This window comes from Tripterygium wilfordii, chromosome 3, assembly GCF_013401445.1.
Source record: "Tripterygium wilfordii isolate XIE 37 chromosome 3, ASM1340144v1, whole genome shotgun sequence".
Classification (NCBI taxonomy): domain Eukaryota; kingdom Viridiplantae; phylum Streptophyta; class Magnoliopsida; order Celastrales; family Celastraceae; genus Tripterygium; species Tripterygium wilfordii.
The window spans coordinates 2,100,316-2,121,043 of NC_052234.1; the positions used below are offsets into that span (position 1 = coordinate 2,100,316).

General features: G+C 37.4%; 3 protein-coding genes across 4 annotated transcripts; 2 read left to right on the top strand and 1 right to left on the bottom strand.

Annotated features, from left to right (window-relative positions):
• The first annotated feature begins 2,034 nt into the window (after positions 1 to 2,034).
• Positions 2,035 to 2,604, top strand: LOC119993248. Its single transcript, XM_038840289.1, has one exon. It carries the CDS (start codon positions 2,035 to 2,037, stop codon positions 2,602 to 2,604), a length of 570 nt encoding a protein of 189 aa, XP_038696217.1.
• Positions 2,605 to 10,952: 8,348 nt separating this feature from the next.
• On the top strand, positions 10,953 to 11,690 carry LOC119993254 (uncharacterized PE-PGRS family protein PE_PGRS46-like). The gene has a single exon (XM_038840302.1). The coding sequence runs from the start codon at positions 10,953 to 10,955 to the stop codon at positions 11,688 to 11,690; it is 738 nt and encodes a 245-aa protein (XP_038696230.1).
• A 173-nt stretch (positions 11,691 to 11,863) lies between these two features.
• LOC119991288 (pyruvate kinase, cytosolic isozyme) lies at positions 11,864 to 17,300 on the bottom strand. Of its 2 annotated transcripts, none has more exons than XM_038837616.1 (4): positions 17,142 to 17,300; positions 16,593 to 16,869; positions 14,440 to 14,901; positions 11,864 to 12,901 (listed from the first exon to the last, which is right to left on the bottom strand). In XM_038837616.1, the coding sequence occupies exons 2-4, from the start codon at positions 16,848 to 16,850 to the stop codon at positions 12,089 to 12,091; spliced, it is 1,533 nt and encodes a 510-aa protein (XP_038693544.1). In that variant the 5' UTR covers positions 16,851 to 16,869; positions 17,142 to 17,300; the 3' UTR covers positions 11,864 to 12,088. The 2 variants fall into 2 exon arrangements, with proteins under 2 accessions (XP_038693544.1, XP_038693555.1); XM_038837627.1 differs by having other exon boundaries at positions 17,015 to 17,156.
• Positions 17,301 to 20,728: the final 3,428 nt, after the last annotated feature.

Consider the following 20,728-nt stretch of genomic DNA (forward strand, 5'->3'; position numbering starts at 1 on the left):
GTTGGCCTCCATGTTGGGTGGGAAGGAAAAATGTATAAGAATTTGTGTTTTGTTGATGTGGTTATATTGGGAGATGTGTTTTGTTGATGTGATTGTATTGAGAGACGTGTTTGGCTTGACTTTTTATGTAATAGAGGTGGGACCCAATATTGGTTTTTACTTACCCAACAAAATGGGACCATTACAATTGCTCTTAGAGACTCCCGTTATTGGGGATCGATGAATTGTCTTTCTGATGTGCCTTTCCCTATTTTTGGTCACTATGGCAAGGGCTGTAACAAATCTTATCCTCACTGGACCTAAATCTTGGAGAGAGCGGCTTCTAGGATTTGGATAGTGGTCAGGGGTTGCAGAAGTTGAAGTCTTTCACTGTTACTGCCACGGAGTGGGATATATAGGACTCGAAGCCATCAAAAGAGGTTGCCCAAATAAGAAACAGTTTCCCTTCGTAAGTGGGAATTGGGTGGCTGAAATTCACTTCAATGGACATGCCTCTTCCTTTTCATTCAATCCAATAAGTCATCATTTTCTTGATTTCGGTTCGCTTGGTTCCCACTTACTGGAATAATAGATTTGGCAGAGAAGAAGATAAATTGGGAATGTAGAGGAAGGAAGAGGGACAGGGAGAGAGGATATAGAAGATAGGGTGAGATTTTTTGTGTGGTAATATGTATTGAATAAAAAGGTATTTATTTTTTAGCCATTAGATGGAGTAGCCGCTGGAGGGTCAGTATTTTTTGACACTGAACCTCCTCCGGATCCCCATTTCTTTGTGTGGGAATACCTCCTCCTTTTGAAACGACAATAATAAGGGCAAATGTAATGGTTGGTAGGTAATGGAGATAGTAAATTGTATTGGGAAACGTGTTTTACTGATGTGGATAAGAATGGAAATGTATTGTCTCTTGTCATTGTACAATGGTGTTAAATAGATATTGGTGTGAGTTAGTTAATTTTGGTGGCAAAAGTTTAAATAACATACAACAATATATATACTCTTGAAAATGATTTTCTATTAAATTACATTAACCATAAATAATTATTTTAATTAATAAAATTTTACAGCAAATAAATACAAATTTTTTTAAAAAAATAGTAAATGATGGAAGAAAAAAAAAATATGTAAATGACGACATCTACATTTGTCTTTATTGTATACATGCATCCTCCTTTGCCTATAAATATCCTATACACTCAATATTTTGAGCAGAGCCAAATACACTTCCCGTTCTACTTCAAGAAAATTTCATTTATGAAAGTTATCAATACATAACAATGGCTGGAGATTCTTCTCATAGAAGGTGGAGTTTCTTTCGTCGAAGAGCCAACATTGTTGAGGAGGAGTCGAGTGATGATTCAGATGAAGATTTGTATGCTTTTGAGCAGCATGAAATACAAAATGCTACTAAAATGCTTACCATGATGGTATCACCTGGTCCCGTCCAACCAAGGACACCCATTAACATTCATAGAAATCGCGAGATGACTCACAATGATCTTGTGCGAGATTACTTTGCACCAAATTGTACTTACCCTCCTCACATGTTTCGGCGAAGATTTCGTATGCAACGGGAATTATTTCTAAGGATCAAGGACGATCTAGAAGCTACAGACACGTATTTTTAGTGTCTTCCTGATTGCACCGGACGATTGGATTTATCTGCTATTCAGAAGATGATGGCCGCACTTAGAATTCTTGCATATGGTGGTCCAATGGATAGTCTTGATGAATATATCAAAATTGGTGAGTCAACTGCGAAGGTAGAGCTTAACAAATTTTGTGAAAATATTTTGGTTTTGTACAAGGATCAATATTTGAGGACACCTACCATGAATGACACTATGCACCTAGTGGAAGAAAATGCAGCAAGGGGATTCCCTGGCATGATAGGATCACTTGATTGCATGCACTGGGAGTGGCGTGGGTGTCCTTCCGCCTGGAAGGGTCAATACCTTAGTCACACTAGATTTGCTACAATAATCTTGGAAGCAGTAGCCTCGTATGACTTATGGATTTGACATGCATTTTTCGGTATGGCTGGTTCCCATAATGACATTACTGTATTACGACACTCTCATATTTTCAACGATTTCATAAGAGGTCGCATGCCAAATGTACCATTCATTGTCAATGGGTCCGTTTACCTCAGGCCCTATTATCTGACGGATGGAATTTATCCGCGATATGCTGCACTAATGCAGTCAATCCCTCATCCATACACACCTGTGGAACAAGTATTTGCAAGAACACATGAGAGTGTTCGAAAGGATGTCGAGCGTGCCTTTGACATTCTACAAGCTAAATGGGGCATCACAAAGGGACCAATTCGTTACTACAAGACTTCTGAGCTTAAAAAAATTATGCTTACATGCATCATTCTACATAACATGATTATTGACGATGAGAGGCATATTGATATCGATCCATGGATGCCTCTGTCCGATGAGGTTGTATCCGCCATTGACACCATTACAACCCCAGAGGTTCTTGCACAATACATTCACTCACGTATGGAACAGATACGTGATGACCAGATCAATGCAAGTCTGAAAATGGATTTGATGGCTTATATATGGAGTTTACATGGCAACCTTCAAATATAATATGTGAACTCCTTGTAACCAACTCCTCAGCTGGAACCATTCTGGTCCTAATTAAGAATCTACTATCTTTGAAGCATGAAAACGAAATATTGACCATAGATATCAAAGCAATAAGATTCCCTACATCAATAATGCTCTTTCACACCATAACAAAACATCTACTCAATATAGAACAATCATATCAAATACAGAAATATTCCAAATGAATAATATCCAACGTGAATCACATTCCAAATAAATAAAATTCACAATAAATATATATGAGTCTTTGAAATACAAAGGAGAAAACATCCAACCATCTCAATTGCATGCTAAAGTAGATAGTAGCCAAATTAATAATACGTGAACTCGGTTTCCAAGTTACATCTAGCTAGTGTCATCGTCAGAAGCATGTGTCTCCCTCTCCCTCTCCCTCTTGAGCCAATGGTCGTCCGACATCCTACATGTATTCATTGTCACAAATAAGATAAAGAAACATTTTGGCTATAAGCTGGTATCTATTAAAGTTTTTGGCAAAACAGTCATAAATCAGAGATAAATAAATGAAAACACATATTCATGGTTGTCCTTTTAAGAACTTTAGTGCCATGCCCCCCACCCCTTTCTATCTTGTATAGACAACGTGTGCATGTACATATATACAACATCGGTTGTCCAATGAGAAGGGCATAAAATAGAATTCCCATGAATTAAAGTGTGAAAAATAGGTCGGTCTATTAGGAAAATGACAATCAAGAGAGAAGTAGGAGTAAAAAAAATAGGAGAGAAGGAAAGAATATAAGGAAAAGATAGAGAGAATTATAAGGATAAGAAAAAAAAGAACAAAGCTTATTGGAATGGTGTAATGTTCTAGAAAGGAAGCAATTCATCCATTATAAGGAGCGTTCCACTTACTCAGCCAGCCAATATAATAAAAGAGAGCATTAAGATTAAACTTTCAGAATCAGATCATCCATTGATCCATAGAATTCACTGCATAGCAACATACTAGTTTTTTTTCTTGTATTTTCCCCAAACAAACAGAATTTGGTAAAATTCAGGCTAAGAAGGAAAGTAAAACTACTAGCAACATGCTAAGATGAACCACCACTGTCTTAGACAAAGGCAAACTACCGTTTCAACTAGTGATCTTTTTTATTCTTCCATAATAAGAGGAGAAGACCACTTGGGTGTATAGGAATCAGAGAGCTAATGCATTACAGGCCATTCACATTTGCAGGAAATGTCGACTAACATAGTTCTGCTAACATGGCAACCGTACTAAGTTGGCAAGGCTTGTCACCACCCAACAATTGCTGCATGAATAAAAATGTATTATCATCCAACAACAATACGATAGTGAGGTAACCAGGATAATGAAGAGAAGCTAAGAAAAAATCAGAATTTCAAACCCAACACTCAATTGTTCAGCAAAGGAGGTTCTCAGCAAGAGAATAGCATACACAACTTCATGGTTCTCCCCCAAAGAAATAGTCCAAGGGGAATAGAGTAGCATCATTTAGATGGTCTTCCTACTAGTGATAGTTAACTGCATTATTGTTTTCAATAATGCAAAAACAATTCATGGTAATAAGCATTGCACTTAAATCCAACAAGCTGTTCAAAAACCTAAATTGAACAGCAACAGGGAAACTACAAAGCATCAAACTCAATTGCCATAGAATCACAATAGCCATTTATATCAACATCTACCAGGTATATTAAATTGTCAATGATTAAAATTACCAGCGTTGACGCCAATCTGAGTTGGAGGGTTGCGTTCCATGTTCAGCAGTGTGAATTGGAGGACTTACAACTTCCACGTTCTTATCCTTTTTCACATTTGTAGAATTAGAATAAGCTTTAGTATATACATTATTAAGGCTTACAATTAAGAAAAGCTTATAGTATCATATTTATTTAATATGATTGTACCTTCCATCTCCGCTTCTAGCTTGACCTCTAGGGCAGCAACCAAAGCATTAAGCTATTTATACTCAGTCTCTGATTGTACATGCCTAAGTTCCCTTCTTGCGGATATCAAATCCTTTGTGATCCCGGCCATGTTCCTCATGATCTTTGATTTTTTGGCCTTCATGGTGAGTTGTCTCTCCTCCTCATACGGCTTTTTATCATCCTCATGGCGCTACCGGTCAAATTCTATTTTTTCCCTTCGTGTATCTTCACGGTTCTTCACCAATAACTCCCAATTTGAATGGCTTGTTTCAATCATCTCGGGGAATCCAGCGGTTATACTCTCGCTAACTTGACTTGAGGCCTCTCCTTTCCTAGACTTCTTACGTTGTTTCGCTGCTTTAGCAGTCTTAGTACCAATTGGTCTTTGATCCTCATCGTTTCTCTCGTTACCATTCGATGCTTGAAATGGTGATTCATCCGTGATAGGTGTCTCGAGGAATATTGGCTGAAAGTTATGCTTGGGTAGCCCTGTCTCAGTCACTTCCCTTTCCAGATCATCCCCCATGTGACCCACCAACATTCCAATCTGACATTGTGTCAACAAATGGTCCTCGCTTGTCAAGACCAACTTCAATACCAACTTTGCTCTCAGCACTATTGTTGCCATTTGGAGCAGCTCCTCAGCACCAACCAACAATGCTCGTACTTGAATTGATGATTGTATGTCTTGTGGAATAGTGATCTTGCAGCTCATTCCTGTATACGATTGGGGAAACATAAAAACAACTATCAACTAATATTGAGTAAAAACTAAAAAGCTTCATAAAAATGGCAAGGACTTTTTTCCAAAAGACAAGTAAATCCAAACCAAATGTCAGTTCAATGAAGAACAAAAGGCCCTCTAATATGCAGAAAAAAAAAAAGACAAGATTAAGTTAAACAGAATTTAATAAGTGGTTCGGAGAAGTTCAGAAAGTTAGGATACATTTAAAGAAGTTTAAATTTTAAATAGCAATTTTTGGATGTATAAAACAATGGTTAAAAGGCCATCCAAAATGTAGAAAGCAATAGCCATTTATATCAACATCTACCAAGTCTATTTCACAGAAATCACCATTTTGGGACAAGATGCAGCACAAGATAGACGCCAAAACAATTTATTGCGATGTGAACACATAAAGGAGAAACTCTTCCATTGATGAATTCATTTGAATTGTTTTTTAATTATAACACGAAATCTTGGAGAGTTTGCTTTCCAATCTCTAGGGAGATACAAGAGAAGTTTAAAATTAACAAGAGAAGTTTGAAATGGTACATGTTGGGTCTTAATTAACCTTACTAGCAAGTGTACTAGTCGGCGACTACAGCACAATGATAAGCAAGGGTCGAATCCACAGGGACGGAGTTATGTCTAATCCAAATGTATATTTGTATGTATGTATGGACAATGCAAACAAAAGTAAAGTTCCACTCAAGTTTGTTGGGTTTAGTAATTAAACTAAAAACAAGCAAATAGTAGAGTATTTTTGGTATTTTCTTGGAATAAAGATACAGATTACGCTAATGCAATTTATACTAAATAAGCTAGATGAAATGGAATGAGATTCAAGATGAGAAAGAAGCACCAAGACTTCGGAATCAACCAAGGGTCACTGATTTGCAAACAAAACCGATTCACACATACAAATAGCAATCCGGGAATAATGAACCCGTACCTAGGTCGATACTAGCGCATCTAGGTCAAATCTCCCTAAAATCAATTATTAGCCATCTCATTGGTCTAGGTTGGATGTTACTAACACATTTTAGCCATCCTATTCGTCTAAACATGCATAAGAATTAATGAAGTTCCATGGAGATAAGGATTCATACAAATTATCACCTAATTAAAGGGAGACACATTCATAATCATGGGTTTCAAGAAGCATAACCTACTTGACATTTTACCTTCTAAGTAGATTCAACAAACAATTTCATTCAAACCCTAAGTGGTGATCAAACACAAAGAGTGTGAAGAACTTGCAATCCAGCACATAAACACAAGATTTACACCCATTGATCAACTATTATATATGTGAATCAAAGTCAAATACAAGTCATTCAACCCAAGGCTTCATCCTAGCCTTGGTACAAGTAGTTTAGTTACACATAGGGAGAGAAAAACACAAGAAGATAGATGAGACAAGCATGAATAAACCCAATGAGTTGAGAAGATCCGAGTTGGGTTGAAGGATCTCTCCTCCTAGCTCCAAGAATCACCTTTCCCCTCTATTTTCGCTCTCCAAAAAATCTGTTCGAAGTGTCCACAATACCCTGCGGCTAGGGCAAATCGTGAATTAAAGCTGGCCCAAAAGCTGGTTTGTGCGCCTAGGCGTGTTGAATTCACTCCTAGGCGTGTGCCTAGGCACAAGCACACATTTTCGGATCTCTCCAAATCAGTGCTCTCTGGACTGGGCGGATGGAATTATTCTGGGCGTGCATTAACGGTGCGCCCAGGCGCACCTCGCCTAGGCGTACTTCTTCACCCAAAAATCTCTTCCTTCTGGACTGGGCGCAAATGATGAGGCCTAAGCATGAATAAAACCTGCACGCTTGTTCTTTCCCCAGACTTGCTTAATTCAGCCCTTTTTACCACTTTTTGTTCCAATCCGCAATTAACCTATAAAAATACAAATCAACACATAAACACACTCATTATTTAACAAAAGGTATTATCATACCTATCAGTACACCAAAGCAACAACATGGGAAAGGCATTTCACTTTTCTATGTAATATACCAATATGAGTAAAATTAAATACCATATGATACATTACACAATCCTCCATAGAAGGAAAGAAAAAGAAAAAATGGTTGTGTTCTTGGACTCCCAGTCATATTAAAACATAGAACCCAACTATGCCTACATGTCTGCATAGATTTGATACAAATCACCATAAGGCAACACTTATATAATGACATAGATAAACACACTTATTATTAAGAAAATCAACATATAATGTACCTAATCATGTATGGTGTAGCCACTAGGGATTAATTCCATGCTCCGCTTCCATATTGCAATCCATTTAGTGACCCATGGATGAATAAGCCCCCATCGACTTTAGCAAGCCTGCTCATTCCTGCATCCAGCTGCCGGTTCTCTTCGTTGAATAAAGTCTGACCTGACACGTGTCCAGAAGGATTGCTTATCCTGATTAATTCCAGTGATTGGATCTGTTCCAATTGTGACCCAATATCTACACAAATCGACATCCTCCTCTAGTGACCAGTTTGGTGGTCTTGGGGTGCGCTCCTCAGGAGGAAGGTGTGACTTCCTCCCGCGTCTTGACCCTCCAGCCTCGTTTGGCAGTACGGTAGGACTCGATGCTGGCATAGTTTGATCAAAAACTTGCTGGCTTTGGTTCACATTGGGAGCATTAACAGTTGAATGGTGGGTCATATTTGGATAACTTTGGCTGTTTGATATATTAGATACAAAGTGCTGGAGTGTTGATAGGTCAAATTCAGATTGCACCATTTGGACAAAGTAATTCCAGAAAGCAGAATTGTCACCTGGAATCATTTATTGATGATTTGGTGGATGTTGGGAATTTGGAAGCAGGCTTGGGTTCATGGCACCGTTTACTGCAAAATAATTGGAAGTGGGAAGGCTCAAAATTGCACCACTATATTATGAAGTTATGCTACATCGTAAAAACCAAACAACATTTCTATTCTCCTTAATTGAAAAACTGTGCCAATACAATCAAACAAAAATTAGGGTTCATACGAATTAAAAAAAACAAATGATCAAGAGGAGAACGAATGAAAAACAATCAAAAAACACAATCCATAAACATCACAGGCCAATCGCATCGACGAAAGAAACGTAAACACGAAATTAGAAGTCCATGCAAACATGAATTTTGAGGTTCAGAGAAAATACCAAATAGATGCTTCTTCAACGATCTTTCTAAGGATTGCGAGACATAGAGAGAAAAAGAATAAAACAAGGGCTAGCCAATTAGATTCGAGGACCTCTCCAGAACAGGTAAATCAAGAAGTAGATCCACAAACCTAATATTCTTCTTCTTCGACGAGCAACGATCAAGGACCCGTAGTTGGAACACAGGTCGCAGCATCGACAATACTTTGCAGCCAGAGGTTGTTTCAGATGAGGTAGCTGGAGATAGTTCTTCACCCCTAATTAACAAAAGAGATAAGAAGATGAACAACGATTAAATAGAAGAGAAGGGTGACCTTGCTGAATTGCTTGGTAGTTCCGGTGAAGCAATGAAACAAACAGAGTAGAAAACATGAGAAGACGGAAGACGACAGTCGAGCTAACCACAAACCTTTATGCGTGAGACCCCAATGGGTTGTGAGATTCACGGATCCAAGAGAGAGCAATAGACGAAGAGGAGGCGCAGGGGAGAGAATGGGTATGATTCGTACCTCACGTGAGAATAGGTTTGCAGTTGGTGTTTGTGCGGGCCCACACCAGTCAGGCAATTTGAAGCCCCAATTGAAGTCTTTGTTCCCCAAATTGGTCCAGTAACTTTGATTGCCAAAAGGCCCATCATTGTATGGATTCAACCTCTTCATTTCCCATTAAAGATCCATCTAACCCATCCATTCTTGCCAAACAGCCCACCATTGCATTTGTCCTAAGATAATGCTAAAAACCCTCAAAAGTCTCCCAAATTAATGTGGCATTAAAATAATCATTGATTAAAAACAAAAATATAGGGATCATTTCACATCCAACCACTTTACATTAAATGAGAATATTTTGAGATAACTTTTTGGAGGTCTCAAGCATTTTCTACCATAATAATAGAAGTGGCACATGAAAATAGAGTCAGAAGGTGTGGGGTCGACAACAGCAATAAAAGGAAGACTTTTGAAGCAAAGGTTAAGGAAGCTTTTGGTTGGTTTTTGCTAATATAAAAGAGAGTTCTCCACTAAAAAGCAAGGGGAGTTGGAAACCCGTATTCTTTCTAGTTTTTATTGTATTGTTGTAGCATGAGTAGTTAAATATTTTTGTTAGAGTTCTAATGTAGCCTTTTTTTTTTAATTGTTGAGTATTGTCTATTGGTGTTCTTAATACTTTTAAATATCTGGTTAATATTTAAGGTTTTGCTTCTTACAATAAATGTCATAGGTTGCATGCTTCACATAAATGTAGGAGTATGACTTGTGTGATCGTTACATGATTTTTCATAGTTCTTAATGAGTTTTTGCTATCTTAATTTGAATGTTAGACATAGAGGGATTGGTAGCTAGAATACTTTAATTTGATATCTGACAGACATGGAGTATTGAATAGGTTTTAGATAATAATTGAGATGATTAACATGCTAAAGATATTGAATATGATTGATGATGGTGAAATTAGACGTCTTATTGCCTTTTAATTGATTGATTTCTACCGCTTTTGTGTTTATTTTCTTACTTATTATTTTCTTGTTATTTAGGTTTATGATAATTGAATCTCAAATATTATTCAAAAAAATTTAGAATTAGTCATAATTGGTGCTTTGTAATTTTTAATAAAACCTCGTGGGATTGACACTCCACTCATCGTTACATTACTTGAGGATTTGTATACTTGCGAATTTGCACAACAATAATCAAACAATCAGAACTAGTAATGAATGGTTTTGTTTTTAACAAAGTCAATCCTTGATAACTAAGCAATTTTGGCATCTTAACACAACTCATTAGATGTGATTGTTAGCTAGCCGTGTTAGTTTCTTGAAATTTTGGTTAGTAAGATCTATAAATAGTTCATTTCACCAAAGTTTACGTATACATCTTTTATTTGCCTACTGTGCATGAAATTAAGCTACATATATATATATATGCTACATTTTGTCAAATCAAATTTTGATTTAAATTCAGGGCATAATATATATCTCAATTTCACCAAAATCACATATATATACTGCTAATTTTAGAATGAAACAACGATTTATAGACAATTTTATGGGAACATTAATTTTTCTGTTTGATAATCTAAAATATATAAATAAAATACCTTAAAGGATACAAAATCATTGACAGTTGAAACTACATATATTTGATGGAAACCAGTTTATGCCTCAACTAATCCAATTAGTCATAATTTTTTTCCTTCTTTTGTATAGCTAACCAAGTTGTTGAAGCAACCAATAAAACAACAAGTCACAAGTTTTGTTTTTGACACATAAAATGGAAACTCTAACTTACAGTCTATATTAATATCATCCCATGAATATAGAATGTGCAACTAATTTGTATATATAATTATAGAAGCAGTATATGATGAACAGTTGGGCTACAATGTTTACAAATTGAACAAAATTTAAGGCCATTTCACAACTGTAATTCCCTTGAAAAATCACTATATAAGCACCCACTCTAAAGCATACACTTAACAACTTACAATTCTCTCTTTGAAGCTGCATAACAAGGAGAAAAACAGAAAAATGAGTCCTAATAAGGTGGTGGTTTTTTGGGTTCTTAGTGTTGTTTGGTTTGCTACAACAACTAGTGCAAGAATTGGCTCTTCTGAGGATGAGAAGTTAGTGCCTGGTGGAGCAGGGTTTGGAGCTGGAGCTGGAGCTGGTGGTGGGCTTGGAGGAATAGGGATTGGAGGTGGTGGTGGTGGTGGGCTTGGTGGAGCTGGAGGTGGGATTGGTTGGCTTCCAGGCCATGGTGGGCTTCCAGGCCTTGGTGGTGGTGGTGGGCTTCCGGGGCTTGGAGGAACTGGTGGACTTCCAGGCCTTGGTGGCAGTGGTGGGCTTCCAGGCCTTGGTGGTGGTGGTGGGCTTCCGGGGCTTGGAGGAACTGGTGGACTTCCAGGCCTTGGTGGCAGTGGTGGGCTTCCAGGCCTTGGAGGAACTGGTGGCCTTCCAGGCCTTGGTGGCGGTGGTGGGCTTCCAGGCCTTGGTGGCAGTGGTGGACTTCCTGGCCTTGGTGGAACTGGTGGGCTTGGAGGAACGGGTAGGCTTGGCAATACTGGTAGTGGTGGCGGGGTTGGAGGTACGGGTGGTCTTGGCAATACTGGAGGTACGGGTGGGCTTGGCAATACTGGTGGTGTGGTTGGTGGAACTGGTGGGCTTGGGAATACTGGTGGCGAGGTTGGTGGAACTGGTGGGCTTGGGAATACTGGTGGCGGGGTTGGTGGAACTGGCGGAGTTGGAGGTACTGGTGGGGTCCCTTGAAGACAAGAAGATGTATATATATATATATACACATATATATTCCAATTTGAAAATCTAGTACGACTACGACACGTATTCATAAATAAATAGACATAAAACGCACCGTTTTGTATTTGCGTGGTCAGAATTACGCTCCACTCTTACATATTTATATATTGCTGCCAAAGAAAAATGATAAAAATACTTGTCATCCATAAAATCAGGACACCTTCTCTCCAAATAATTCACGACTTACGTTCTGAAGAAAATAAAAACTTCAGGAAGAGTAAAGAGTAAACTACATCAACATAATAAGGAGGCAAAAATACTATAGCCTTCAACAGAGAAACCGAAGCCGAAAATGAAAAACTGAAATCTAACTTCTTCCCATAGAATTTAGAAGTTAATCATTGCGCTTATTACTTCACTAAGCAGATCTTAATAACGGAGGCAGCTCCAATACGATGAAGTGCAACAACAGCATCACCAGGAATGCACAAACCCTTCTCGGTTGCCGACTTCAAGGCAGCTTCCAGAATTGCCTCTGTAGATTCTGCATCAGTGGCCCTTGCAGAACCTTCTGCCAGAATAGGAATCAACCCCCTGTATATCAGACTATGCCTTGCAGGGGATTCATCACTGCAGCTCCAATCAAACGAGTTGATTGTCAACACTGGGACTACTACAGATAGGATGGGAACTGCTGGTCTGTACTTCGCAACCAAGTTTGCTGTGGAACCACCACGGGTCAGCACAACAATGAGCTTTGCTTGGGCTTTGTTAGCTGTTCGGACTGCAGAAGAAGCAAGACTTTCCAATGGGCTCATAGGAAGTGGAGTCGATCGTATCATCTCCTTAAAGATAGCCCTGTAGTCTAGGGACGATTCTGCCTCGACACAAATTCGAGCCATAATCTTAACAGCAAGCTCCGGATAGGCTCCAGCAGCACTCTCACCACTAAGCATGACACAATCAGTGCCATCCAGGACAGCATTAGCAACATCAGTGGCTTCAGCACGGGTAGGTCTGGGAGACTTGATCATGGATTCAAGCATCTGAGTTGCCGTCACCACGGGCTTGCCCACAAGATTGCATTTGTATATCATCATCTTCTGTGCCAGGAAAATCTTCTCCACTGGAATCTCCATTCCAAGATCACCACGGGCAACCATAAAAGCATCAGTTTCACGCAGGATCTCATCAAAGTTGATAACTCCCTCTTGGTTCTCAACCTACAATAAATCAACGCCATCAGTTTGCAACAACAAATACTGCTTCGTTAATGTCTTTTCAAAAGCAAAATGAATGATAAACCAACCAAAATTCTTTACAGGGGTACATAAACAATCGAGTTAGTCTTCCAAGGTAAATAATCACAAGAGGATGTAAATGCACCCACATCCAAACCTCTACACATTCACAGAGAGATGCATATCCACACACAACATCATCATCAGCAAGAAGTTCCCAAATTTACATCCATCCACAACATAAAGTAATTACTCACAGCATCACCATCATCAGCAGCAGCAAGACTTGCTTACACCAATAGCATAGATACAAACTGACTGCTCCTTAATTTATTTTCGAAAAACGGCATAGATACATGAGTCACACTCAAGGAAGCATATGCAAACACAAGCACTTGAATCCACAAGAGTGCACATGCCCATGGACATACTCATATTGAAACCACGTACGGACAAATATAAAAGTCACCAAACCAATGGCAATATGCCAATATCCACCCCAAACAAATTGATTGCTTCTGATCTCCCTTTCACAGAAAACCAAAACTGAGCATGCAGAGAATATCATCAGCAGGAAGAAATCACTACATCAATTGCAACCTCATCATCATCAAACAGAAGTCAATGAACAAATAACTAAATCGAAAGAAAAAGCTAAAGACTAACAATAAGAAAACAAACAAAGAGGAAGAAGACAAAACTCTCAGCTTGGAAGTTTATCACTCGTTTGCTAGAGTACTTCTATTAACAGCTTCACCAGGATACAGATGCATGATAACTATGATGGTGCAAGATCTAAATAGAGTTACAGAACGAGGCAAGCCAAGATCGGTCTCCAAGGCTTTGGTTGATCAATTTGGTACTTCAAAAAAGTTCAATTTTCTAATGCATGATCATAGCTTTTTAAAGAGTCCATCTGCAGGAAGCTGGTCAAGAATAAGTGACAAAATCAAAATCAGAAATTTTCTTATGTTAAATCTGATCAGTCATATTTGTTATATTGTATGCTGCTCTATCCACCAATAAGATTATATGATGCGTAATGTAAATGCACATGCTCTTCCATGAAGAGAAAGAGAGCGAGAGAGAGACAAAAAGGAGGCCAAAAAAAGAATGATTTCCCTGAAGGTATCTTGTTTCCACAGAAACCTATTTAGTTAAAAACATTTCTTTGATAGACCACTTCATACAGGCAGCTGCACTAAACACTATCTATACCTTAAACAGACTTGCAGGCAGACAACAATTATGCCATCATAGGTGGGACCATTATTTTCATTCGCAAAAAAAAAAACTCAAGAGAAATGCTTCAAGATATATCTGCACCCAGCCCTCAAACAGTACACCTTCTAAAATATATTAGACTTTACAATCTTCAGAAGACCCCAGTCCCAAGGAAATCAAGAATACTTCCTCTTTCAATATTAAGACATAGAAGAAGCAGAATAAGAAAAAATCACTCCATAAGTAGCATGCAATATCAAAATAAAACATAACTAAAATGTAAAGGATCAAATTACCTTTGACATTAACTTTATATTCTTGGCATGAGGCCCAAGGACCTTGCGAACATTAACAAGATCTGACCCCTTACGAACAAAAGAAAGAGCAATCATATCAATATTGTTGGGAACACCCCATTCAAGAATGTCTTCCTTGTCCTTCTCAGTCAGAGTAGGGAGATCCACCACGACACCAGGAAGATTCACATTTTTCCTCTCACCAAGCATTGCAGTATTTTCACAGCGGCATCTCACGGTTCCAGCAGCCGGATCACAAGATAGGACAGTGAGGGTGATGGTTCCATCTGAACAGAGGATAGTATTTCCAGGCTTCACATCCAGAGGCAACTTTTTGTAGCTCATGGATATCATCTCTGGATCACCCTTTATGCTATAATCAGTGGTGATAATAACTTCCTGACCCTCCTTAAGTTGAATAGGTTTTCCATCCTTTAGAAAACCTGTTCGAATCTCCGGTCCCTGCAACGAAAAGAGAAACAGAAAGTCAACCCACAACAGTTCATGGGATACAGACATGAAGCAGATTCAACCTAAAAATGTTTATTACACCATAGCAAAGACTGACAGAGCTAAAATGGAAGCTACTCTGGATTAGATCATCCAATTATTTTGAAAATATTAAGCAATGGTAGGTTGAACAGGAATGCCTAGCCTGATCAGTAGAAGCCCAGAAGAAAAGCGTACAATGAGAACTCTTCTAGTTTAAACCATATAGCATATTGTCAAATTCTGTGTCTTTTTAACAGAACGTCAAGATCTTACATAATGCATCAATTCCGAGACGTTCTCAAAGGATAGATAAATTTTCACAATACTTTCAAACTTCCAGTAATCCAAGAATATGCTGCCCTCTATATATTGCATCCATGAATGAAATCCACGAGAGAAAAACAGATTTATTGCACATCAAAAATTCATTCTAGATCTTGCTCGCACTTTGAAATATCAATCACCAAAGTTATTTATATCATGGCTTGTGAGATGGTGAGCTGGATGTTCGATTATTTCAAGTGGGGCTCATGAATGATAGTCCATCATTACAAATATACACAAGTTATACAATCAATGTTTTACAAATCCAAAGGCCAAAGAGAATGGCACCCACAAGAAAAACCTTGTGCAGAACATTTTAACCACTTCAATAGTCTATATCCTAAACAGAGCCCTCCTTGACAGCAAACTTTCCCAGCACTTCTTTTTTTCGAAATTTGATGTGCGAAGCTTGTAATTTTCTTGAGGATTGGGTTACAAATTTTTATAATAAATCAAAAGAAAAGAAAATTTACTGGAATTAGCGATATTTTATACTTCTTGCCAGTCCTACGATGGTTTTGGCTCAGTTTGCAGAACTTTTGATATAACAAATCAGTTAGGTGCCTATCTATCGTTCCCCCAAATGTAGAAAAGTTCATGATTCTCATGCAAAAGACCTAGTCATTACAAAATTCAAACTACGGAAACAGTCTTAGTGCAGGGATAAAGATACAAATAATTGTCTTTTCCCATAACCCACCACCACAACAAGAGCCCTGTACAATGGATGTGACTTCAGGGGCAAACCTTGAACAATGGTAAAGTTTCTTGACTGCAACCTAGGCATAACATGTTCAAATCACCAAAGCATCCTCTTTTTTTTTTGAATGCCAATCACTCTACGTAACTTTATTATGATAGCATTTCTTATTGGTATCCTGAGGTGACTTTATGAACTTTCATGATTAGAAGTCATTAAGGCCATTTCAAGACTTGGATGCTTTGAGTTTTCCAAGAGCACTCAACATACTACATAACCAAAGTTATTATAGAAACTTCACAGTGCTCCTCAGTCCTCATAAAATGATAGAGTGAAAGATGGATATCAGCGCAGAGAATGAAAACCCAAAAAAAAATTCGGACTTCAGTAGATCAGGGACTTGTTGGACTTGTTTCCGCCGGGGGGTGCACTTACCAGCTTAATTCACTCCCCTTTATTTCCTTGTGCCTACCATTAATTAAACTTACCACCACCTGTTTTTGCCTTTTTTGGAGCCAGGTCATAATTCTAAAAAGCATCAAAAACTCTTTTGAAGCACAATTAAAGCCAATAACATGAAGAATAAAACTAGTAAGCAAGGAATATCCGAATATGCGAGTTGTCAGAAAGACCAGACCTTGGTATCAAGCATAACGGCGCAGAGGATCTGGGTACTGAGCATGGCGGTCCTGAGATTGTTAAGAGTCTCCTGATGGTACTCGTGGGTTCCATGAGAGAAATTGAAGCGGGCAACATTCATGCCAGCCCGGAGAAGCTTCTCGATCATTGGCACGGATCGAGAAGCAGGACCCAGAGTGCACACAATCTTGGTTTTGGGGACACGCCCATCATTTGGAAGCTCCTTCATGATCCCCTCAATATCTATGTTCGCCATTTCTGCACTGAATCAATACCTACAACACAAACCCACAATAAAAGCAGCCCAGAAATGGTAAGAAAAAAAATTGCAACAAGCTTCAAAATCCCACCTTTTAAGAGACCCAGTTCACAAAAACAAATGATAGCAAAAGCAGTGAAAAAAAAGGAACCAAATTTAACCTTTACTTAGTTTCGTACAAATCAAATGGATCGCAGAATTGAAAGCAAAAGAACAAAGCATGAGACAGCAAAATTCGTAAACACTAGATCTAAAATTGAAAGTTATCACAAAAAGAAGAAATGTTACAGTGGTCGTGAATCAGTCCGATGCTGTAGCCCACAGAGAGAGACTTATTGCTCTGGTTTGCTTTAAACTTGTGCAGTAGTGTGTAGTAGTCGTACGGCGTCGTGCGTGCTCTTACCAGACCGAGACCGCTCAGCCGCCAACCCCTCCTTTCCTTCTCTACCCAAGTCTGTTACTTTGTCGTGTATACAATAAAAAATAATTAAAAAAATAACTTTTCATTTTTAAATTGCAAAAAAAAAAAGAATAACGTGAAAGGAACATTAGTCTTAGGGCTGTTATTGGTACGGTTACCGTTACCAATCACGGAATACCGTTACCATACCAATTCTTTCGGTAATTCAAAAAATGTTACCGTTACCATTACCGGAAGAGTCGGTATACCGATGGTCGGTATACCGATCGATCGGTAATGGTAAGTCGGTAATTGGTAAATTTACCAATTCTTAAAACCTATTTAAAAAAGAGAAGAAAAAAAATGCATCAAGTAGCATTGTGCTTAATAGTCGTTGTATGAGACTACAATACTTTCATCTTGCCTACAATACCAATAATAAAAATGATAGATTAATGAGAATGATCATTGTGCTATATGTGAATAAGAGAAAATACCTATCAAGCGGTGAAAAAAAGAAAGGAGAATTCACATAACATTATTCCAACAATCTATAACAGAAAATCTTTCATTTCATTAATTTCTAATATTTTTAGTATCAGAAGTGTTTTAAACTCCATAGCAAGAAAGCTAAAAGAAACAAGATAAATAAAGATAAAAGACCATAATGGAAAGGGAGAAAAAAAACATGTAATCAATACCAACAAAGCATTTTGTTATGTAACAAACACTGCTTTAAAGTTAATGAAATTGCTATAAGTGATATATAAATGATAACCCTAAAAATAATCAATGGTCTAAATTAAATTAGATCAATCTAATGGTCATAATTAAATAAAACTAAAACTAAAACTAAAACTAAAAATAATATTAATATATATTTAATATATATGTCGGTAATCGGGAAATTTACCGGTTTTGAACTTTGCTTACCGTTACCGTTGCCGAAATCATCGGTAAATTTACCGTACCGAACAATTGGTAACGGTATACCAATCTTCTGCTATTTTCGGTAACTAATTTGTCGGTAATGGTATACCAATGGATAATTTACCATACCAGTAACAGCCCTAATAAGTCTTGAGTCAAGTTATTACAAATAATATAAATAAATAAATATTATTGAAAGATTTTGTGAGATTTTATTTTGAATTAATAATAATTTTTATTAAAACCCATGGGCTCTGATCCACAGTTTCTGACAGGGTGCTTTGACCCATCTGCCCTTCCTTTTTTTTTTTTAGTAATTTGCATTGATTGATGGTAGGTATATGAACCTCAGCAACCACAATGATTCATTTTGTAAAGTCAATAAAATACATTTCCAAACTGATATATGTCCATAATTTTTTCATCCATAAACTTATATAATCTAGATGGTATGTTTATGAGGCATGCCACATAGATTAAAAAAAACAAATAAACTTTATTAAAGAAGTCACATAAGCATGCCACCTAGATTATATAAGTTTATGGATGAAATTTTATGGATGTGTAGTGCTTCCGAATGCATTTACTTGGTTGTCCAAATAAAACGCACCCAACAAAATGGCTCCATCCATTGTATATCTCTTTTTTCCTTTTCTATTTTTTCAATGAGCAATTATTTTAGATAATAAAATACCTCTATGGGATAACAAAAATACATTGTTGTGAATGCTCGTAGAATGGTGCTAATCTAATGGGACATGAGTGGAATTTTGATGGGGCACGGATCCAAAAGTGTGTACAACAATATAATTTTGTTGCCCCAATTTTATTAGAAACAATATGAGGGAAGGGGACCTTGATAGTCTTCTTGTTGGCTCCAACACATGGGACTCACTTGTACCACACTCATAACTACATAAAAAATTAATGTTGGGTCTCACATCTATTATATCAAAAATCAAGTCAACAAATTTACACCATTGTATCAATATATTTTGTTGGTCAAGCCACATCATCAAAATACCCAACCACATTAGTAAAACACATTCTCTAACCATGGAAGTTGGTTGACCTTGCAAATGACTTAATTATTTGGTGGTCCCATATGATACACACACACATATTTCACGCATTTTCTTGGTGGGTCTCATCTCTATTACACAAAAATCAAGCCAGCAAATTTACACTATTGTATCCATCTTATTTCCATTCTCAACCACATCAACAAGACACGTCTCTCAATACAGTCATATCAATAAAACATAAATCTTCATACATTATTCATGCCCCAACGAAAAACCACCATTGTGGTTACTCAAATGGTCCCATTGTAATTGGACCATTAGATTTTTTGGGAGTTGTGCTTTGATGACATGGCAATGAATGAATGTTCTGTGCACACAATGATGCATTTTTGCTTGCTTTGAATTTGTTTCTTGTTTTGGTTTATACTTGTTAATTTTGTTCAAAATGGGGCCCAAAATATAAGGAAACAAGCCAACATGGGGCCAAGCAAAGTCAAAACCCCCATGTTTGATCCAACGAAAATAACCAAAATGGTGGTGTTGTAGATGTCATTTGATCCACACCCCAACAAAAACCACAAAAAACCATCCATGCCCCAAGAAAAAGAGACCATTGCAATTAAGCGCTCTTATTTGCAATGGCAAAGTGTAATTGGACCAATAAACATGTTGTCTTTTACTGATATGGTTATATTGGTATTTTGTGTTTTGGTGTAGTTTTGTTGTGGATAATATGGAGGAATGGAATATTGTTGGCTTCCATGTTGGGTGGGAAGAAAAAGTGTATAAAAATTTGTGTTTTGCTGATGTGGTTGTATTGGAAGATGTGTTTTACTGATGTGGCTGTACTAAAATACGTGTTTGACTTTATTTTTTTATGTAATAGAGGTGGGACCCAAGAGTAATTTTGTTGGGGACATTAGCATGGTGCAAGTGCCCTTAGGGTTTAGGTGTATCAAAAAGAGATAAAAAAAATTATAAATAAATATATTTTGATATTTGAATAATATAATATTTTAAAAAAAAAACAGTTAAAACCATCAAAAAGTTAGTAATATATATGAAATGATTTAAGTAGTAGTTAGGTTTCTTTATAATTTCAAGATGAATATGAAATTTAACGGTTGAAATCACATATATTTTACGTCAAAATTTTAAAATATTTAATAGGTCAAATGTCATGGACACTCTCTATGATTGTGGTAATTTCTACATACATCCCCTCAATTTGAATGTGTAAGAATTGGATCTCTTGTGCTTTATTTTTGTGTCATCGGAAGTCCTTCCATCCTTTGATTGTCATTGACTAACAATGAAGTATAAAACGACACAGTTTTAACTTATAAAATTTTAACAAAAACCCAAATAAAACACTATTTACACAAATCTCTCAAAATTAATTTTGGTAATTTATGTGTTTTACCCTCTTCCAATCACGACCGTCTGCTCCAAATCACTCTCATTTACCTTCACGAATTTGATATGTGACATGCCGTGACAGTTGCTCAGTTACTGGAGTT